At 33.2% G+C, this 23,763-nt stretch overlaps 1 protein-coding gene across 4 annotated transcripts in view; it reads left to right on the top strand.

Moving 5' to 3' along the window:
• The window catches only part of G3bp2 (G3BP stress granule assembly factor 2), an 80,362-nt gene extending 62,326 nt beyond the window's left edge, over nt 1-18,036 (top strand). For 3 of the 4 annotated variants that reach the window (XM_076864537.2, XM_076864536.2, XM_076864538.2), the window contains exons 2-12: nt 872-990; nt 3,835-3,916; nt 4,502-4,675; nt 5,263-5,353; nt 6,197-6,299; nt 6,983-7,163; nt 8,133-8,231; nt 12,603-12,705; nt 13,905-14,033; nt 14,558-14,676; nt 15,009-18,036. In XM_076864537.2, coding sequence (XP_076720652.1) covers nt 896-990; nt 3,835-3,916; nt 4,502-4,675; nt 5,263-5,353; nt 6,197-6,299; nt 6,983-7,163; nt 8,133-8,231; nt 12,603-12,705; nt 13,905-14,033; nt 14,558-14,676; nt 15,009-15,281 — 1,449 coding nt within the window. In that variant the 5' untranslated portion in view covers nt 872-895 and the 3' untranslated portion in view covers nt 15,282-18,036. The remainder of the gene's footprint in view (nt 1-871; nt 991-3,834; nt 3,917-4,501; nt 4,676-5,262; nt 5,354-6,196; nt 6,300-6,982; nt 7,164-8,132; nt 8,232-12,602; nt 12,706-13,904; nt 14,034-14,557; nt 14,677-15,008) is intronic. The other variant, XM_076864539.2, reaches the window with a different exon arrangement.
• Nucleotides 18,037-23,763: the final 5,727 nt, after the last annotated feature.

Raw genomic sequence — 23,763 nt, 5'->3', positions numbered from 1 at the left:
CCCAAAAGATAATTACTGATTATTGTTCAAGTGATTTGAAGTATAGTGAAAAAGGATGCTTGATGTGTAAATAACTTGTATTTATGATTGAACCCAGGACCTTATCTATACAAAGCACTCATTCTACTAATGAGCTGCACCGGCATCCCAATTACATGTGTTTTTGAAAAACAAGTCATACTCAGGTTTGCATATATTTTTACCTCTCTTCTCCTCAGTTACTAATGTTATAGTTTTGGTTGTTCTGTTTGCTATAAGCATAAATGATGAGAAGTTGTGTCTATTTTGTGCTAATTCTTCTTGGAATTTCTTTTAAGAATAAGAAAGTTCTTCCTCCTATACTAAGGGTTAGGGAAATAAAGAAGGGATAAAAGAAGATGGAAACTTTCAAGACTGGAAATTATTGTTTTGTTGTAAAAAAAAATTTTTTTGTACTGGGAATTGAATGCAGGGTTTCACCATGCTAGACACTTGGTTTTCCATGAATCTACATCCCCAACATCCCTCATTTTGAGGGGGAGGAGAGACAGGGTCTCCTATGTTAGCCATGCTGGCTGCCATCTTTTGATTCTCCTGCCTTAGCCTCTCAAGTAGCTGGCATTACAGCTGTGTGCCGCTAGGACTTTTGTTGTAAGTTAAGTTTTAATGAATAATGTTAATTTTTTAATTCCCATTTTTATGTCTTAAAAAAACATTTCATAGGATTGCAAGTTTGAGGCCAGCCCCAGCAACTTAGCGAGGCCCTGTCTCAAAAAAAAAAAAAAAAGGGGGGGGGGATGGTGATGTAGCTCAGTGGTAAGAAAATGTATTTCATGGTAGTTTACAAAGATGATTTTTTAATAGTTAATTATTCTTGTGTTTGCTCCCTCAGCATTTGACATTGTGCAGCAAAGAAATGGTTATGGAGAAGCCCAGTCCGCTGCTTGTAGGGCGGGAGTTTGTGAGGCAATATTATACTTTGCTGAATAAAGCTCCAGAATATTTACACAGGTAAATTTTAAACAAATTATTTAGTGTTTTTATTAGTTTTTTTATTACTACATATATTTTAACTTTCCTGACTCCTCATAATTTAACAGTATCTTTATAAACATCTCTAAGCCATATCTACTACTTTTTATCATGTAATGACTCAAGACTGGTATTTTTTCTAAAGTTTTTTACTATAGCCCACAGTAAAAAAAACACATTATATCCCAGTACTTAGTACATTCATACATTCATACATTCATATATATATATGTATATATGCATACACATACTTTTTTGTATACTCTTGCATTTTATATTTCATTAAAAGAGTAATGTGGGACATGACCGACTAATGGGTTCCAATATGAAATTAGAAATAATGTCTTAAGGCATCTTTGAGCTTTTACAGTCTCGGGAAATTAATCAGTTATATTCTTAATGAAAATTTGTATTTGAATCTACAAAATAGTGTTCCTTGGTAAAATAATAGTAGCCTTGTTTACTATTTTGGCAAGAGTTAGGCCAGCTGTAAGCTAATTTTTCCAGAGATTGAAATGAAATTGATTTATGTTGTGGGTTGTTCTTATTTTGTTCTGGTTATATCTTAGCAAGTAGAAGGTGAGATTCTTATAAGAATCAGGATTTGTTAAGTATTTGCTGTAGAACACATTGAGTGAGTTAAAGAGAAATATATCATTTTTCTTCCCCTGGGAAAAGGCTGTTAAGATTTAAATTCATCTGTTGTTCTCGATGTATCTGTCCTTCTCTCTTTCTCTCTCCCTCTCTTTCTCTCTCCCTCTTTTGGCGGTGCTGAAGATCAGTCCCAGAGCTTCACACACGCTATGCAAGTGTTCTGCCACTGAACCAACATTTCCAGCCCTTCATCTGTAGATCGTCTTAATCAAGTGTTCTATAAAGTTAGCTTTTATAATTTGTCCTGCACTATTGAACATATGTGTAATATTTTCTGTTTTCTAGGGGCATTTTTATAAATAATGTTTGTTGCGCTCCTTTCCAAGTACTGAAATATGTGTATCATCATATGTAATCCTTATGGAAGTCTTTTTACAAAAAGAAAAAAAAGTATAGGTGCTTTTATTATCTCATTTTCCAGATTGAACAACTGAGGCTAATAATTAATTCCGGATCATTCCTGGTTAGTAAGGAGATTAGAAATTCATCTACAACTACTTGTATATAAGTTATAATTAACATGCTGCCCCTCCACCCAACCCCAAAGTGAATAACTGTTTTTGTAATTATAAAAATAAAAATGTGAGACAGTGTATGTGAGAGAGTTGGGAGGAAACTGGAATATAAGGACTTTTCATAATATGGATATTAGCATTTTCTCTTATAGAAACAATAAAAGCAAAGTTTAGACTAGTAGGACGACTGTACATTATCATGTTCACCATCATGTTAAGAAACAGCATAGACTGCTGTTTTATACCCAGCTTATTTAACCACTTTCCCTCTTAAAATCAAGATTGTTATAAATATTTTACTGGTGTAAACAACACTAAGAAATGTCCTTAACCATGCATTTTTGTGCACCTTACTAGTTAAGATATATTCTTAGAAATAAGTTCCCGGAATTGTTACTTGAAAGGTATGATTCTTTCTAAGGCTTTTCCTACACATACACACATACTCTATCAAATTTTTCTTTAGAAAAATAATGCCACTTTGCATGCTTGTAGTAATACATAGAGAAAATAGTGTAAATTTTTAAATATAGGATAGTGCTTAAAAGTGTGGACTCTGGAGTCAGATTCTATCTGGGTTCTTGTCCTAGCTGCTCTTATTGATGGGTATATGATATGGGGAGTTCATTCAATCTCTTCTGAACCTGTCTGCTCATTTAAATAATAGTGTTTATTTTATGAGATTGTTAGGAGAATTAAATGAATCAATATATGCCATGCACTGAGAATATTGCTTGGCACAAAAAAAATTCTTACATGTTTTATTATGATGGAGATGAATTCTCTCTGAAAAAATTAGCTTTACATTTTTGATAACATTAATTTAGAAAGATGTTAATTCTAATTACTTTAAGTAATGCCAGAGAAAGTCTTAACTTATTATCTACTTTGGAACAACATAAAAATATTAATGAGAAATTAAATGCTGAAGTAATTACACTTTTTACTTAGTCTGAATTGTTTTAATTTAAAATCTAAACTTTAAATTGAAGCCTTTGGAGTTAGTAATCATTTGGAGCTCTGAGTATTAAATGGAACATCTGATTTCTAGACAGATCTAGGTAACTGAGTCTTTTTATCTGAAGAAGATGAATTTTACCAGAGCATTTGTATTTAGAGTGTACTTGGACTATTTCATTCTTACACTTGAAATAAAGATGTGATAAGTACTAGAAGAGAATAGCTAATGATTATCATCTTATACACTAAGCATTCAATTCTTGTGGCACTCTGTGGAGGTAGTTAACTACTCTACTATTTTGTAGCTAAGGGAACTGCCAGGCACAAGCCTGTAATCCTACTGGCCCAGGAGCCTGAGGCAGGAGAATGGCAAGTTCAAAGACTGCTTCAGCAATTTAATGATGGACTAAGCTATTTAGGAAGACCTAGTCTCAAAATTTAAAAAGTTTTAAAAAGGCCTAGGGATATGGCTTAGTGGTTAAGTACCCCTGTGTTCAATCCCTAGTACCAAAAATACACATATGTATATATGTATGTGTTTATATATGAAATTGAATTTAAATATTGAAAATTAAGTAACTTGACCAAGATTACCCATCTAGTGACAGCTGGACCTAGGGCCTAGTCTATTTGACGCTAGAACTCTACTGCCTTTTAATTCATTAGTAATCCTTAATTATTATTGTTTTTATAGGTTTTATGGTCGGAATTCTTCCTATGTTCATGGTGGAGTAGATGCTAGTGGAAAGCCCCAGGAAGCTGTTTATGGCCAAAATGTAAGTCATTTCACATAAATTTTGAACATCTTCTTGTGTTAATAGAGAGATCTCAAAAGGATTTCTTCTTCATTATAATTATTAGTTGTACCTGGAATGAGTTTCGGTAATTACCAAATGCGCTTGGAATTCTTAAACATACATCCATTTTGTTTGAAACATGGTATTACTTTGGGATGGATACAGTGAAGAAAATGTGATGTTTTATATCCTTGATAATTGTACATGAAATAACTAGTGTAAGTTTCTGCACATGCAGATTGAACCCTCTTTCAGAAATGCACAGAAGTGTATCTCTTTATGACTTACTAGGGAAGGAAGACTGAAGAGATGGGGGACTTCAGTTAGATTCCCAAGATTTAGCTTTACCAAACACAAAGAAATTGGAAGTAGAAAAGTGCATCAGCAAATATGACAATAAAGTAAAATTAGATATGACGTCAAGGCGCAGTCAACACTGTGAAATTTACTACTTACAGAAAAGTAGGAGAAATCATGAGGAAATCATGGGTAGGTAATGGTTTTTGTTGAGGTAGTGCAGAATCACAAGAATTTGTATTTCCTTCCCTCTTTTGCTTTATAAAGGATATACACCACAAAGTGTTATCTCTGAACTTCAGTGAATGTCATACTAAGATTCGTCATGTGGATGCTCATGCAACCTTGAGTGATGGAGTAGTTGTTCAGGTCATGGGTTTGCTGTCTAACAGTGGACAGCCAGAAAGGAAGTTTATGCAGACCTTTGTTCTGGCTCCTGAAGTAAGTTTTCATTTCACTTAGTTTTCATTTACATGATTTAATTTGTTAATTATTGGTTGATGTGTCCAAGAGTTTCTTCTAATAGGTTTAGATTTGTGTATTTTTGAGAAATTTTATTAGATCTGTTAACACAATTTATTTGTGTATGTCCTTGTACTATAACTGTATGGAATTAGAAGTTAGGTACCGATTGATACAAGTATATAAATGGGTGATTAAGTATATAGAAATAATAGAAAAGTATATTGGTATATTTTATTTATTTTGCAGTGCTAGGGCTCAAGCCCAGAACCTTGCATATGTTAGGCGAGTGCTTTACTATTGAACTACATCCCTGTCCCTGTATTTGTATATTTCAAAGATTACACAGAGAGGGTGGGGGTGGAAAAGTTCTATTTATTAATTGGTTCTGATTCTCTTCTATTGAGAAGAGTTTTAGTTTATAATAGATTAATGTCATAGTGTGTCTAGCTTTGGAAAATTATAATGAATTCAGATTTTCTCTCTGGTATTAAAATTGTATATGTCAATGAGTAATATTGAATTCATGGATATTAATGGAGTATTTGTACATTGTTTACCTGTAGGGATCTGTTCCAAATAAATTTTATGTTCACAATGATATGTTTCGCTATGAAGATGAAGTATTTGGTGATTCTGAACCAGAACTTGATGAAGGTGAGATTACTTTGACGATAAAAGGGTTCTGCCAGTGCTTTTAAGGACTCTTTAATTTTTCTAAGTATGAAATGTTTAGAAATTTAGCCTTTTACTGTAACTAAGTCAAACTTCCTTTTCTTCACCCTTTGTTTTTTGTTAGGAAAGATAGTTATGTCTGTTATGAAATTTTATCAAACATAAAAGTTTTCATCAGTGTCATCCCATTTAGGTAATCATAAGTTTGGTGCCTATTATGTATAGACTTTTTTTTTTTTAATCCTATGCTTACTAGCACTTTTATCAAAATGGAGTTAACTGATAGAAGCTTTAAAAAATATGTTTATTTCTTACTTATAGGTGGACACAATATTTTTATTTTATTATTTTATTTTTATGTGGTGCTGAGAATCGAACCCAGTGCCTCACGCATGCTAGGCGAGTGCTCTACCACTCAGCCCCAGCTCCAGCCCTAGCCCTGATAAAAGCTTTTTTTCCCCTCTTCACCTAATATATTTTTGTTGGCTGTCCATTTTGTGGCTAAGACTGTAATTATGTGATTGATCTTCCATTAGTGTACACTAGTTTGTTTCCTTCTCTATAATTACTGCTTTATTAAGTAGAGGTCACAAGGAAATTGAATTATGTATTTTAGTTCTTTTTTTATTAATATGTCTTGTTAAAATAGAGTACAATAAAAACTTTATCCTGTTTGTTCTTTTAAGTTTCTTAAGAAAAAATATTGAAATTGAATAGCTTTGTAAAAATTTGTATTCTAAACTAGTGTTGCACTTCCTTAAACATATTAAAAATATGTATTAGACATTATATAAATCCTCTTAAAAAAATGTCATGTATTATCAGAGTCAGAAGATGAAGTAGAAGAGGAACAAGAAGAAAGACAACCATCTCCTGAACCTGTGCAAGAAAATGCTAACAGTGGTTACTATGAAGCTCACCCTGTGACGTAAGAATAGTATTTGCAAGGTTACGTTTGGTTTGAACTACAGGCTAGTTGCAAGGTAGCTTTTGTTTCTAGAATTGTTATTGGAAGTTTAAAAAATTAAAAAAAAAAAATTATTTTTAAATTCTTTTAGTAGTGAGTGCTTTGGATCAAACCCAGGGCCTTGTGCATACTAAATATGCACTCTACCACCAAGTCTCACCCTCAGCCCCTGGAAATAAATTTTTGATAAAACTACCTAGTAGGCCAGTATTTGAGTTCTATTGTGTGTATGCAAGAAATTTGGACAGAATTGTATCACTTAAATTGAATATGTTTGCATCAAAATGGTGGTGATTTACTATTAATGCAGAATGTTTAAGATAACGCAGAGTAAGCATTCTATTTTATGTAAAACATTATATAAAATAAAGGGTTTATAAAATATTAGTACTTTTGTAAAAATATTCTTGGTTAATCAAGTTTTAAAATTGTTAGGTTGAGCTAGAGATATAGCTTAGTACTAGAATGCATTCCTAGCATATGAGAGGCCTGGATTTGATCCCCAATACTGCAAAAACAAACCAACTTCTTATAGAACAGGTTATTGGCTTATAACTAGTTATGTTCTTTGGACTGGAGAGACATTGAATGTTATTTTAACTGATCATTTTATACTGAAGAGTAAACTAAACACTTTATTATAGTAATGGCATAGAGGAACCTTTGGAAGAATCCTCTCATGACCCTGAACCCGAGCCAGAATCTGAAACAAAGACTGAAGAGCTGAAGCCACAGGTGGAAGAAAAGAACTTAGAAGAATTAGAGGAGAAGTCTACTACTCCTCCTCCTGCAGAACCAGTTTCTCTGCCACAAGAACCACCAAAGGTTAGATCAAAGAAACTCTTCAGACCTCTAACATTACACATATATATTTGGTGTCAATAATGAAGCATGACTGTTTTGTGTTAAATTATTTAATATAGTAAATTATACATTTTTTATGTATATGAAAGAAGCTGTGGAGTTTTTTGTTATCCTGAAGAAGTTGCATTGGTTTTTCCCCCCCCTCCCAATAAAACCCCTAGTAGTGAAATTTATAACTTCAGATTAGTCTTTGTCTGTATTTAATGTTTAGTTATGTACATGAAATTATTCCAGTCCATGTATAAGGCTGTCAGTTGCTCTTCCCTTCTGTATAAAATTCTCTAAGCACAAATGCACCAGGAATCGTGCAGTTTCCCAACTTAAGTTGGTCTGTAATTAAAAGAGATGCCTATTGTTTGTGGTTTAAATGGGATCACCAATTAACTGTCTTGAAAAGATAAGTAATACCAGTAGTGTATCATGTAACACTTCTTTTATCTCTCTGTAAAGTAGAAGGTTAAACTGTTTGGGTAGTGAGAGGAAGAGATTTCTTGTCAATTTAAGAATGTCTTTTAAAGTTTTCAACTAGTATTCTTATTCTTTCCTATCTTTCCCCCTTTCCCTTTAACACCATCACACACCCTGTTTTCCCCCGAAAGGGGAAAGAAATCTGTCCTACCAGGTTCAAAATTTTCTAGCATGTTTAGCTGTTAGTGATTTTGTTGGCCACTCGCTCATCTACTTAGAATATGTAGGAACTTGATTGTGGTTTTATTTAGTAGTTCAGACAAAACATTTATAATCATGCATAATGAGATTTTGAAAGCTGGCACATAGACTGGCATGTGTGTGTGTGCCTTTCTTGTAGGAATCCTCCATTATAAGGCAATAGTTTAGAAATGAAAAGAAAATATATATTTGGAAGTTTCCCTATAGGAATGTTGGTGGTTTTCCATGATTAGTAGTCTAGGTTTGTTGCATTTCCTGCAGGCTTTCTCCTGGGCTTCAGTGACCAGTAAAAACCTGCCTCCTAGTGGTACTGTTTCTTCCTCTGGAATTCCACCCCATGTTAAAGCACCAGTCTCACAGGTAACCGATCTGTGAACACATTGGATTGTATCCTTGTTACATTGCCAATTGCTTACTTTTTTTTTTAATATATATATATATATATATATACTTTTTTAAACAAGTCAATCAGCAATTATGGATTAAATATACAAAAAAAAATTGTATTAAATGTCAGTACACCCACTTTAAATGCCAAATCTCCATTCATCATCTACATAGGTGGTATTTGGGGTTTGGGTGTGTGAAATACAGATTAAGTTGGTTTTACCAATATATAATATTGTCATTTAAAAGGCTTCTTAAAATAATAAAAAGTTCCTTTTAAAATTTTTAAATTTTATTTTGTAAAAATACTTTAGGTAAGAAATTTGGAAAGGCACAAAGTAGTGTGGCATTATAAAGAATTATTGTTTTTAAAAAATAGAGAACTTTTTTTAATATACATTACCTAAATTCTCAGTCTGTAAGTGGTTCACACTGTTTAATTGAAGCCTGTACCAACTTATGACTGTAGTGTTCACCTTAACTGATTGATCATTCCAGTATTCTGCTTTTTGTCTGTTTGTCATCTTACCCATTTCAGAGCTTTCCAAAAATGCGAAAATAAAAACATTGGCTATTTATGATGTTTGTTAGATATAGTTTAGATTAGCTAACTTTTATTTTTAAATTCATTGGCATAGTTAAAAGGTGTCCAATTCTTTTTTCCCCCACATTTTGAGTAAATGTCATTCCACTAGATTTACATCTAAGATCGTTAGCTTATTTACCTTATATATGCTCTAAACAGTAAAACTTTGAGGTTTCAAAAGTAGCTAGTAATTATTAGGCAGTCTTTCTGGTATTGGTATACATTATAACATTTTAATCTGTTATGTAATAGAATACACAGTGCCATAATACCCCTACCCCTTTTTTAGTTAGATATTCAGGAAATAAACGGTTACCATAGATCACAAACCAGACTATCTGAATGAAGAAAATGAGTTTGCCCAGTATAGTTTATGCTTTTCAACTCAGTTTCAGACCTGATAAGTGACTTGTGGCTTTTCTTTTAAAATCTTAATTTCCTATCAGATTTGGATTTGGAACCTTTGAGTGGTTATTTCATTTCATAGATTTGGTTACATTTATTTAAAATAGTTAAAAGTTAATTAATGCTTATTGTACCTTTCATTTGTACTTGGCGTTGTGCTAAGCACTTCATACTTATTCTCATTGAATCCTTACATTCATCCTGTGAGAGCAGGTACAGTATTTCTCCTAGTTTAGAAATAAGAAAATCGAGGCCTAGAATAACTCACTCATGATCATACAATTAAAATAGTAGAATTGAGTCTTGATTTATGTAATTGAACATTAGATTCTATATGTGACTCATGCACACCTACACATTTCTTTAGAAATTTGTTGAAGGATACAGTATTTGTGTTTATATCAAAGAAGAGTTCTATATTTAAGACATGCTAAAACTGCGTTATATTCTTGCCTTTTGCCCAGACAAGTAACTGTTCACATTATCTTAAATAATTTAAGTTGCAAGTATTTTTCAGAGTTATTTTTCAGATTCTAGGAAACTAGGTTGTATTGGTTTTACCAATATATAATATTGTCATTTAAAAGGCTTCTTAAAATAATTAAAAAAAAAAAAAAAGTTCCTTTTAAAATTTTTAAATTTGATTTTGTAAAAATACTTTAGGTAAGAAAATTTGGAAAGGCACAAAATAGTGTGGCATTATAAAGAACTATTGTTTTTTTAAAAATAGAGAACTTTTTTTAATATACATTGCCTAAACTCTCAGTCTGTAAGTGGTTCACACTGTTTAGTCTTAGAATTTTAAAAAGAAATTTTTAAGTGTTTAAAATTTAAACTTTAAAAGTACTTTCTTATCTGTTCACACTCTATTTAGAATAAATTATATTTCCACTAAGTTTAATAACTTTTCAATTTTGTTTTTATTTTGAAGTAGTATTCATTTCTTTATACTCTAATTGATTAAATGATGAAATTAATTCTAATTCTAGTTTATTGGTAGGCATTAATTTAGAAGTAGGTAAGTTAATTTTTTGGTAAAATGGTTTTGTGTAGAAATGCCTAGGTCATCTAAATAGCTTATGGTTAACTAGACAACTTGTTTATTAGTTGTGTTTGTAATTGCTTTTACTGACTTGATTTGATGGTTCCATTTTTATTTCATATTCTGTTTGACATTTATTTGTAGGATTTGTTACATGATCAGACTTTCTTGTTACATGAAATTAATTGTAAGATCCTAATTGTAGCATGGGGGATATTTGCCATTTTATCTGTTTGGAATAAGTAGCTTCAATTATTGGTCCCCAAGAATTATAAATGTACAGTTGGCTTAAGTTTTGTTAATCAGATATTGAAAGGAACATTGTTAGCTTTTTGGTCTCATATTTTTCATGCATTGGTATCATCAAATATTTACTTGCTGAAGTAGGTCAGCTTGCTAAATCAATGTTGTGAATTACTTTTAAGATGTTGGAAATTATTTAAATTTATCTGGAGCCTTATTTTGCTACCTGCAGTTACTTTGTTTTGGTCAAGGTTAGTGCCTCAAGTTCTTTGATAACATTTGGATGGATGTGTCTATGGTTTTTCTGGAAATTTTAAATACAAGGTACATTTGCTATTTTTATTTCTAGCAATATACTAGCTTCATTAAGCTTTGAACAGAACAAATCTATTCTTTAATTTTGTTATACATTCAGACTGAAGGTATGCATCTTAGACTCCCTTAGTTGAAATTTCTAAATATAATTACTTTTATTAGGCATTACATTTTGGATCAGTTTTTTAGTAAAAATTTCCAAATACAGACATCAGTGATCTCAGGGCTAAGATCCTATTGTTAGACATAGAACATTCTCCTATGTGTTTTGGGTCAGAGAACTGAAGATAAAGTTTACTTTTAAATGAACCAATAGTGGTTGAACGTCTGTGTCTAACAGCGCTGTGCTTGGTTCTTTGTGTGATATGAAAATGAATTAACATGTATAATATTTATGTGAATGAATACATACAAATAAAAACTGGAGAGATTTAAAATTAATTTTTAAAATAGAATTCTAGAACATGGAACAATTTCATCTTGAGGAAAATGGCACAGCTATATGGAGGAAACAATTTGGAAGAGAGAGCAGATATGTTCAAAACTGCTAGCATATCAGTTAATATATCTTTTGGTTACAGTGAAATCATTGGCAATATAAATGGTCATATTTGAAAGAAGTATAATTTTTGTCTCCAAATTTATTTTCACATATTTTATTATCCCAGTTATATTAATGGTAAAAGAGTTGAAGCCGTTGCTTGGGTTGAGGTCCTCAGAGATGATCACTTACAAAGATGAGACTGAAATTACTAGCTTTCAACTTTGAGGATGTGTTCTGAATATCCTGCTGGGTATTTTCAGCATCCTTTGAAGATTTATATATTTTGCCTCTTCCATGGATCATTAATATTTGGGCAATGATAGAAAGCCTGGATGGGTTGGGAATTCTGAAAATTTTGTTGTATTAAGGAAAAGGTAATAGCAGATGTGCATGATATTTTGTTTTAAAAATAGTCACTTTATGTGTTTAATTAAGCAATTAGCAGAAACTTTTGTAGACTACCTTAAATTATTCTATCCTTACTCCCTACCAACTACAGTTAAGCAAAATTGTTTGGGTCAATGCTTTTTTTTTAAAAAAAAATGTGTACATGTTAATCAAAAGGAAGAATAGTAAGGAGCTTAAAGGACTTCTTTGACTATTTGAGATGCTACATAGAAGTTCTTATCATTCAATGTGTATTTAAACCTAGAAGTAGCAGTTTTGAGTGCTAGAGTAAGCTAAATTATATACTTGGAACTATTCAAGTATTGATTTTAATGGGGTGGGAGTTAGGAGATACAGTTGAGCACTGTAACATCTGAAGGCCAGCAAACTAGATATTTAGAAATAATGTGTCTTATATTCGTGTCTTTCTAAGATTAGATAACTTTTATTTTTGTTTATGCATTTACATGGAGTGGGCTCATCTTACATTTTTGTGATTTTTATTTTTTTTAAATTTTTTTAGCAGTACCTTTATGCTGTGTCAATGTGGGTATAACTTTAATGAAGAAGATTATAAAATCTGAGAGTTATACAGCCTTGAGTGGGAAACTAAAACCTACCTACAGTCCTAGATTGGTACAGAATTTATCTTTAAAGATTTTATTTTTCACATACATAGGGACACTCTGTTAAAAACATTGTAAACTTTGAAATTACCATTATCTCTGTTTGTGACTTGCTGATAGTTGCTTTAGTTGTTTTTTTTTTTTCCTATAGAATGTGTTTCTTTATAGTATGTTTTTTTTTTCCCTTATATTTTAGCCAAGAGTTGAAGCTAAACCAGAAGTTCAATCTCAGCCACCACGTGTGCGTGAACAACGACCTAGGGAACGACCTGGTTTTCCTCCCAGAGGACCAAGACCTGGTGAGTCAGCTTTTTTATATCTTTAGCATTTAGCTCTTGGAAAGTTGGAAAAGACTGAATTTTTATAAAACCATAATGGGTTTTATACACAAATCTTTGTATCAAATTGCTTAAAGATGTGAACAACCTGTTAAAATACAGCTTGGGGCAGAAAAGCCAGCTTTTTTTAAAGAGCGCATTTATTTGATGACATGCCATAGAGTCATGTATTTTGGAGGTATTTTATACCACTAAACTTGACACTTTTATTTATTTGGTTATTGTCACTGGTTTTAAGAATTCAAAACCTAGCTGCCAATAGCCTACTCTTACTTAGCACTCTTATCTCTTCACAGATAAACACTAAGCACACCCTGATTCTTCTTATTTTGATTGTCTTAGGTATTAAGTAAGTTGCCATGATTTTTGACTTGTTTACATTGCTACCTAATAATACATGTAGTACCTTTATTTGAATTCTATACAAATGTTTAGATTGCTTTTGGGAGGAGGCGGGAGATCGTATATTCAAATTTAGAATATTATTTTTCAAAAAAAATTTTATATAAGTTTTTTTTTTGTGACTAAATCAGAAGTCACAGAAGCTGGGGATTTATCCTGGCTTTGCTACCTGTTTTGTTTATGGTATTGAGTGAGAGCTTAAATTCTGAGCTTTTTTTAATGCTAATTAGTTATTTACAAACATTTTTGTGTGAGTAATACCTGTCTTATACAACTCATTGTGCTGCTTGTATATTGGGACAATCAAATAAGATTTATAGATGAGAATAATACATAAAAAAGACTATGTAAATGAGATATTGGTACTATTAAAATTTACTGATTTGACTGCAAATGTCATAGAAAGATTTAATTTTTTAATTAAAAGATTAATTCTCAAGTAGGCTTGGTATTTGGGTGATGGCAATAGTTTGGTTAAGGAAGAATACCTGTACTTCTAATATTATTTGACTTTTTTGAAATCAGACTAGTAATCTACCTGAAGGGACTTTAGCAGTCCTAGTCAGTATTCCCATTTTACAATATAGTATCATGTTGTTTTCTGACTAACCTACTAATAATAGACACTGCCACCTCTTGAAGAAGCTCATCTGGTTTTATTAGAATCAAACAAGAATACCAGTATTAAGTGATTTCATATACATTTATTGCTTTGAACTGTTTTTTATATAAATGTTAAAATCTATTCCTATTCCCAGGCAGAGGAGATATGGAGCAGAATGACTCTGACAACCGTAGAATAATTCGCTATCCAGACAGTCATCAACTTTTTGTTGGTAATTTGCCACATGATATTGATGAAAATGAACTAAAAGAGTTCTTTATGAGTAAGTGGTTTATTTTGCTTTTAAGTAAAGTTCTAAGTTAAAATATAAGAATAAAATCAAGCAGGGAGACCTTTTTTATAATCAGTTTTTAAAAAATGGTTTTCTCTATATTCTGTATTCCACTACCAGTCTCACCTTAATTGGTCAGAAGGAAATAAATTTACTATAGCTAATGTTTCCCAGTGACTGATTAGTGTTGATTAGGAGAAGAAAAGCCTGACTAATTGAGTCTTAAATTTGCCAACTTCAAGTCAGAATTAGGAGAAAACACATTGTCTTTCTAAAGCTTTATCAGTAACTTTTTAAATGAAAAGGCTAGTAATGATGAAAGAGACGTAAACAAGAGACCAGGTCAGCTGTTTGGTATCTAAGGTGATGGCTTAACATAAGTGAATGTTACCTTAGTTGTCACTGGGTATAGCAGCTTGCAACTTTTATTTTCAAACAGATCAACCTCAACAATTGCAGCCAGCAGAGTATTCTGTTAAAATATTTAACCCTTGGTGTAATGTATATTTTCACAGGTTTTGGAAACGTTGTGGAACTTCGCATCAATACCAAGGGTGTTGGGGGAAAGCTTCCAAATTTTGGTTTTGTGGTTTTTGATGACTCTGAACCAGTTCAGAGAATCTTAATTGCAAAAGTAAGTGATTTAAAGGGTATAAGTCAAGATTTTCTTATTTCTGTTGCAGAAACTATTAACTTGGCACATTTAAAACAATAGAAATCTTTTTTAATGGTAAAGCTAAAAATAGTTTATTGTGAAATGGTATTTATGCAAAGAATAAAGATTTGTCAATAGTATTAAATCTGAGGTGTGGATATTTTAAATTTTATTTGCTCTGCTGAAGAAGTTTGGAAATACTGCATATGTTCATGAAAGTCTTTTTTTATTTCTTAATATGTTCTAATTTATTTATGCAGAGTAATAACTATACTAACATCCCATGTCAATATTTTTCTCCTCTTTTAAAGCCGATTATGTTTCGAGGGGAGGTCCGTTTAAATGTGGAAGAGAAGAAAACGAGAGCTGCAAGAGAGCGAGAAACCAGAGGTGGTGGTGACGATCGCAGAGATATTAGGCGCAACGATCGAGGTCCTGGTGGTCCACGTGGAATTGTGGGTGGTGGAATGATGCGGGACCGCGATGGAAGAGGACCTCCTCCAAGAGGCGGCATGGCGCAGAAACTTGGCTCTGGGAGAGGAACCGGGCAAATGGAAGGCCGTTTCACAGGACAGCGTCGCTGAAGCTCCACTGTTGGCAAAGTCTTGGCAGTGGTACATTATTCATCGTGTTTGCATTCTTGTTAATTTTTTTGGCTTTGGAATGTGACACAGCCTTTTTGATCATTTCTTTGATGTGAAAAGCATCTTTGGTTCAGTTAAATTGAGGTGGACATTATTTCCCCAATTTCACAACAGGATTTACATTGTTAATTTATAAATCTAGACTTGGAGAATTAAGGACTGAGAAATGACCATATCTTAAAACTATCTACAACAAAATGAACTTAAAAGGACATGCCCACTGAATTCAGGTCCTTTGAGTCAAAAAAAAAAAAATCTTCTGCTGCACATTTTGTTTAAGTGTTACTGTTTCTGCCTATTAATGTTGGGAACACAAATAGTGCAATTTGTGCAATTGGAGAATCTTGCCTTTTTTCTTGGCTCCCCCCAAAAATACAAACCAACAGAAACTTATTATGCACTCATCAAAATGCACTATTGGGTACTCTGAACTCATTAATATTGACATCTGCAACAGGAGGCAACAGGGAAAAAAAAAATCTTTCATCTTTTTTCCAGTAGAGAATAGTTTGTGAATGAGGGCATTTTATCTGCTTGCTGTGACCAGCGTGTGTACTCTTAAACCTTAACAAGACTACAGAAATATTCCAGAAGGAAATCATTTAGTTGTGAACTAAATAACAAATCAGAACTTCAAATGTTATGGTCTTGAATATTAGACCAGATTTAGTAGCTCCATAAGAGTTTTCTACCTGCCCCTCTTCAGTACAGGGATGGCTGGCTGCTCAACACAACACTCCTCCTCCCTTTTCCTTTCTTTAAGCTGTGTACAGTGGAAATTGTCTTTCCTGTATTTTTGTTCTCTGGTAATGTAATAAGCATGATGGTGCCTTCTATTAATACATCATTCCAGTCTTGCTGGTAATTTTGTACAGTATAGTTTATGAATTGCTGTGCTGCAAAGCCAAACAGCTGCAAAATGTTGAAAAATCATTGAAGTGTATAAAAATTGCAGTATCTTTAAAATCAGTAAAATGGACGCTTATTATTTATCTTGTTTTTCAGTTAACAACTTTTGTGTTCTTTTTGGGAGGGAGTCTTGTGTGTTTGGAATGGAGAGGGAAGAAAGAAGTCAGTTATTTGAGTGTCTCTAGTTGACTTTTTACTTAAGTGTGAACGTTGAAACATCATTTCAACTCTTGGGAAAGTCAGTCAACTTGATGTACATTTTTAGTGACATTTTAAAAGCAGTCAGATTCCATATGTGGCAATTAAACCTAAAGTGAGGATACTGCAATTTTAAGAGGAAAGAACAGCAGCTCTTAAGTGTTTGCATTTTCTATTTGGGGGGCAGGGAACTGTCATTCATTTTGCACAATTCTTGAACTGATGTCAGCCCCCTAGTGGCTCCTGAATTTAAGTCTGGGATGACATCTTTTTATTTTTACATGAATCTCTAAACAATTCTGTAGGCAAAATTTGTAGCTGCTGGATTATTGTCTGTCTTTATAGCAAGTTCCAGTATACCACAGGTATGGCCAAGGTTATCTAATTTTTATGCTGGAGCAATCAGTACATACCAATTTCTGATGTTTCAGGCAAAAAGTGGGGTAAATAAGTGTGTAACCACTTAAAGCTGCTTGTTGGCGTGGAAGACTTCTCCATTCTATCTTAGTAAAAACAAAATCTGCACTTGACATAGTAGCAAATTGGTTCTGAATTATGCAACTGTTTGCTATTTAGTAAACTAGCAAAAGATGCACGTATTTTGTTTTTTATGAACTGGGCAATATGAATACAATTAAATCTTGTCTTTTCCCCCCCCTTAAATGAGGTCTTCCATGTTTGAGGAAAAGTCTTGCACTATTGCATATATTTGGGGGACATAGATTTTCATTTTTGTGGGCTTAAGGATTTTTGTTTGTTTGTTTTGTTTGTTTGAAATAGTTTTACACTTTCTAATGTATAGTACTTGAAGTTCTTACCAGAAAATTACTTTGAAGTTTTGAAGCCTTTATCCAAACTACTTTTAAATAAGTGGTCCTATTGTCAGTGTTTTTTTTTTTTTCCCCAAGCATGTTTTTCCCTCTTCTTTCTCCTTCCCATCATATATATATATATGTATGTATATGTATATATATGTATATATATACACACACACACACACACATATACATATATATATATATATATATATATATATATACACACACACACACATACACACATATATATTATATATATATTTCCAATCCAGGATATTGCCCTGTAACCCATAAAAACTGTTCTGGCACCAAAAGAAATGACAAATGTTAAGTGTAATAGAAAAGTAGAGCAAAGAGCCATTCAGCTTCAGTTTTTACATACCAGAAATGAAACATTAAAACATCATATGGAGAAGTTTACATGGTGATTGTTCACCTGCAGTACTGTGGACTTTTAACATTTTGTCCCCTTTTCGGTGAAGCAGTAAAAATATTCATCTATCATTACTGTTATTTTCTGATTTTATTTTATTTTTTGATGGTAATATTCTATCCTTATGACACTATTGCAACCAAATTGGCTTTACCATCTTGGCTTTAGTAGGTATAGAAGACAATGGATTACCATCTTTATTGCTGTAATATGTTAAGCATTATATGCTAGTAGAACCTAGTTTAATTGTTTCGGGTGGAAAGTATTCTTTTTGAGTTTCCATTTTGAATGTGTTTGGACTAAACCAACAATAAACTACTGATGTCTGCAGCACTTATCTATGTCCCGAATTTAATCTGTAGTTTTATGTTCCCAACTATCTTCTCCCACTTGCATTTCATACAACCTAAGTAAAAATAAGGAATTATTCTGAAAATCAACTGCTTATTATTTGTGATATTTGATGTATAAATAGGCAAAACATTTAAGTAACACTTGAACGTTGTTAGATCTATGCCAATAGAGTTAGACAGCTGGTATACAAGTTAAACAATATAATAGTAGAAAGTAAGGAAGAAATAATCTATAGCACATCACTAAATAGTTATTTGGCAAAAAAAAGAAAGAAAGAAAAAAAAATACCTTGGGTTTTCTAAAGGATTGCTACCTAATATCTCAGAAGGAAAAGTGAGAAAGAAGGGATGAGAGGATCCAGGCTATTATAATGGATGTGTGGCCTAAGATCAGGAATGAGAACAAGCTATATAAGAATATTAGAAATGCTCATTTAGGCATATTTAGTCATGCCTCAAATGAAAAATAAGGTTCTAAAGCGTATGTAATTTTAAAAGTTTAAACTTCCTGCTAGTATTCATAACACTGTTTAAGATTCCTAAATTAATCTTTATAGGTGGTTCTGGAGGAAAATCAGAATTACTTAAATAATCTTTAGGAGGCAGTAAGACTTAAGTATTTTGGTAATACAAATGTAAATTAATCTAACTTTATGGAAAAACATTTTTTAAGGAGATAAAGGTATCCCCACACTTTTGAAAATAGATCCAAATTTGAAGAAGCAAGTTATTAGATTCAGGAAATTATTTATTTTTTTTCATTTTTTTAGCTTTTTGAAACAGTCTTGCCATCTTGCCTAGGCTGGTCTTGAATTTTTGAGTTCAGGTGCTCTTCCCATGTTAGGACTACATGTGTGTATTATCAAGCCTGACTTGCATATTATTTTGTGGTGCTGGGGATTGGACTCAGGACCCTGCTCATGCTAGGCAAGTTCTCAGGCTCTGAGCCTTTTCCCAACAGGTCCAGAAGATTTTTAGAGCAAAATATTTGAAAGCATTAGCCATTCAATATGCTTCATTTCATTTATGTTATATGATGTAGTCTTTTTAAAGGTACAGTCTGTGTAGCAGTGAATGAAAAATTAGTGAATTGAGTTCACATATTTTCTTTAAATTGGGTTAACTTAATCAACTTATATTTTAACTGCAGGTGTGTAAAGACCCTATATTGTGTGTGTGTGTGTGTGTATGGGGGAGGATCAGTGTGTGTTCATAAGACTTTGTGGTAGGTTTCAGTAGTTTCAGGAGGAAAGTAGTAACGTTAAAAAGTAATTGTTTGCTGGGCACTGTGGCGCATCCCAGTAGCTGGGGAGGCCGAGGCAGGAGGAACTTGAGTTCAAAGCTAGCTTCAGCAAAAGTGAGGCACTTAGCAAATCAGTGATACCCTGTCTCAAATAAAATACAAAATAGGGCTGTAGATATGTGGTTCAGTGGTCGAGTGCCCCTGAGTTCAATCCTTGACCCCGCCCCCCCCCCAAAAAGTAATTGTTCAAAATGATTGTAAATTTTGAGTTGGGGCTGGGGTTGTAGCTTAGCGGTAGAGCACTTGCGTAGCTCAAGCAAGGCCCTGAGTTCGATCCTCAGCACCACCTATAAATAAATAAATAAATAAAGGTATAGTGTCCAACTATAACTAAAACAAAAATATTAAAAAAATTTTTTTGAGTCAACTCCTAAATGAAATTACTGGCTATTTTTGAAAAATAGGGGCTAAAATCTTCAAATCCATTTATGTAGCACATGTATACATTATAATGTGTAATGTATTTCAGAACTGCAGTAAGTATAGTCCATTTTGCATTACCACATACTTGGGAAAAATACTGTAAAACAGATTCAGAATTGGACATTCATAGAAAGCCTGTGAACTGTCTCATTAACTGATTGCTTTTTTCTTCGTTTCTAGAATTTTGATAAAGCTGTTGTCTTCCTTGAATATGTGATTTTTAGCTATTTTCTTTTTTTACACCATAACCTCATTCCTTCTTTCCATAGTCTATTCTTTCCCCTTTTCTTGATGGTTTTGTTTAGGCCAGGTACTACCTTGGCTTCAATATATAATTCATTCAATGAATTATTCCTTGTTGTATATGATAGTCAAGAGCAGTGTTTTTGTTGTTGTTTGCAGTGCTGGGGATTGAACCCAGGACCATGTTCATGCTAGGCAGGCACTCTACTGTTGAACTATACCCTCAGGCCAAGAGCAGGTTGTGAAGACACAGCCAATGGCATCTCTATCATTTCAGTGGTGCCTATTTTCCTGTGCCTGTTTCCTCCTTTGTAAAATGAGGTAGGTGATTATATAAGATTCAGTGAAAATAAAGTATCTAAAACAACGTTAATAGGCCCCTATTAAGTGTTTGTTAATGTTGTTGACTCAAATGTATTTCTGCTTTCTACCCTGTTACAAACATGTCTTTAAATATCTTTTTGATTGCATCATCTTGGAAGGCACTAGGTAATTTAAAATTAGGAACTCCAAAAAATGTTATTTTGTCTAAGAAAATTAGCTATGTCTATCTGCCTCTTTAATAATGAAACACCTCTGTTTTTCTGATCTATTTTAATCAGCCTAGAAATGTTTGAAGTCTCATGTGTTTCATTCAGTGTTTTCTTCGTTGTGTGTATTACACTTTGCAAGGAGACTTGCTAATGTTACCCTGATTAACTTATAGTGGCTCATTCAATTCATTCATTAACAAGCTTCAAAATTCTGGGTACTGTTCTAAGTATTATTAATAAATGGTAAGTTATGCAAGGTTCTGTGCTCCTAAACAGATTAAAAAGGATGGAAGCCTTGTGGTAAGCCTTATGGTAACAATGGATGGCTGCATATTTAAGAAGATAGCCAGGGGACAGACAATAGAGGGTCTTGTTGGCTTCAAGGCTTTTGGTCATCATTCCAGGAGCAATGGAAAGTTGTTCAAAGTTTTTGCCATCATGTAGAAGAGGTAAAGAGTGACAAAATTTATATTTTGAAATGACTTCAGCTACAGAGTAAAGAAGTTGAAGGAGTTCATTAATGAACTGGAGTAAACCAGGTGGAAGAATGTCACAATATTTTAGTCAAGAGCTTGTGACAGCCTAGAGTGGTGGTGTTAAAAATCCAAAGAACTTGACAGCTTTGAAAGATTTGAAGGTGGGCTGGGGATGTGGCTCAAGCGGTAGCGTGCTCGCCTGGCATGCGTGCAGCCCGGGTTCGATCCTCAGCACCACATACAAAGATGTTGTGTTCACCGAAAACTAAAAATAAATAAATATTTAAAGAAAAAAAAAGAAAGATTTGAAGGTAAAATTACTAGGTCTTGGTGAGGGAATAGGTGGTGTTAAAGAAGAATCTGAAGTTTTTCCCTTGCAGGTCGGAGAAGTAAAATGATATGTGATAGGAACAAAAGGGGAGACAAAGATATTTGAGAAGGACAGAAGGACGGACACAAACCACATACATGCATACAATATGCATGTTACAGGAAGTACATCAAAAGGATGCAGCACACAGATGGTCTTATAAATATTTTGGCATATGTTGTTTTCTTATAGATTTTTAAAAAATTTTTATTAGTGCATTACAGTTATACATAATATTGGGGTTCATTTCAGCATGATCATACATGCTACTCCACTGTTACTTCTTTTTCATGTTATTCACTGCTCTAATGAAGACAAACCATGAACAGTGTTTACCAAGAGTTTGTTGAGCAGCCCTGTATGTCATGCTGTATTGGATACACGAATCAATGGACAAGGCCCCTTGGTCTCACCAAGCTCATTTACTTGATAATGGAGAAGTAGTTGTAAATGCTATGCCTCATATTAAAAGAAGGAAATGTAGGGGCTGGGGTTGTAGCTCAGTCATAGAGTGCTTACCTAGCATGCTTGAGGCACTGAGTTTGATCCTCAGCACCACATAAATGTAAAATAAAGATATTGTGTCCACTTAAAACTAAAAAAAAATATTTAAAAAATGTAAAATTTAAAAAAAAAAGAAATATAAAGTGACCACTTTAGGAAGGTATTCTGAATCACCCATTTTAGAGTTAAATCTAATGCACGACTTTTCTAACCAGAGACCAGCTTTTTTAAAAAGTGCCTATTAAAAAAAAAAAAAAAAAAAAACTTGGAGGGAAATTAGAAGAGGCTTGATAGAGTGAATTCAAGAAGTAGCAAAAGTGGTAAAAGGTGAGGTAGAAGAGAAAGGAACTAGATCATGTAAAACTGTAATAAGAGAGGGGTATATTTGGATTTTTTTTTTTCCCTAATTGCCATAGGAAGCCACTAAAGAGAATTGAGCATGGAAGTGTATGGTGAACAGGTTGTAAGAGTACAAAAATGAAAGAATGAATGAGCTATTGTAGTCTAGGACTGTTAAATCTTGAGGAACAGAAAAAGTAGTATCTGTATTTTTTTTTAAATACTTCATAGTTGTCAATGGGCCTTTATTTTATTTTATTTATTTATATGTGGTACTGAGAATTGAACTCTGTGCCTCACACATGCTAGGCAAGTGCTTTACCACTGAGCCACAACCCCACCCTGCAGCATCTGTATTTTAAGGCTAACTACTAAAGAGTGAAACAATTTAAAGTAATGGATTAGTCAGGTGTTGATCAGCTTTAAAGAATGTAAAATCCTCCTCAAGATGGTTTAATTTTTTAAAAAATGTGTTTTAAACACCAGAAATTTAAATTTTGCATGTAATGTATTTTATCCTGGCTTTGTTTTGGAAAATGTGTGTAAAATCATAGCCTCTAGCACTAGCAGGCCTAAAATTGTGGGTCCTTTAATCAGAAACTACATTTTTTAAGAAAAGCATTAAGTAATAAGGTAGTCATACTATGAGTCGAGCTGATAAAAAATATTTTTAAGGGCCTGTCATTGTACATATAATCTCATAACCCTATTAAGTTGTTTTTTAAGAAGTGAGCTAAAGCTTGGAGAGGTTCAGAACAAAATTTGCCTAAAATAGTGATGAGGATGAGGATTGTAGCTTTTGAGAAAACAAATATGAAAGACATTTCATTGAAAGGTGACAATGGTGTATAAAAACAGGCACAAATTACATGTAAATAGAGAAGACCTTATATAGCAGTCAATGAATATTAGCATCTAATATGTGCCAGAAACTGCCTTCCTTGGTGCTGATTGGCAATACAGCAGGTACAATGCACCCTTAGGAAACTTTTTTAGGGAGAGAGGTAACAAATTTTTAAGTAATTTCAGTCCTGATTAGCCCTGGGCAGAATATAACTCATCTAATTCTAACAGTAATCCTATGAGAAAAAGATTAACTCAGGTACAACAGTTGGGTTAGCAACTTACACCAGACTACATGGCTACTGCATGGTACTACTTGAGGCTATGAGAGTGACTCAAGTTGGGCCTGTTCTACCCAGGATGGTAATTAAAAAAGGTATATTTGCAACCTGAAGAGAAGGCAACTTTGATGAAATTTGGAGAAAACATTCCAAGTGGAAGAACAAATAGTAGAGGCCCTATGTGTGGAAGGAGGTTGATGTATTCCAGGACAATAAGGCCATTCTAGCCCTATGATTAATGCAAATGTCAAGAGGAGGTAGACCTAAACCAAGGGTGGCCTTGTTTGAATTTAACTCATGATGGGATCATAGAGTTCTGAACAGGGAATTAATGTTGATCTGAATTAGGAAGAGATGAAGATGACAGTGACTTGAATAAGTGTAGGAATGAGGACA

This window comes from Callospermophilus lateralis, chromosome 8, assembly GCF_048772815.1.
Source record: "Callospermophilus lateralis isolate mCalLat2 chromosome 8, mCalLat2.hap1, whole genome shotgun sequence".
NCBI classification, from domain to species: domain Eukaryota; kingdom Metazoa; phylum Chordata; class Mammalia; order Rodentia; family Sciuridae; genus Callospermophilus; species Callospermophilus lateralis.
The sequence above is the reverse complement of the archived record's forward strand: the minus strand, read 5'-3'. Positions and strand labels throughout refer to the sequence as shown.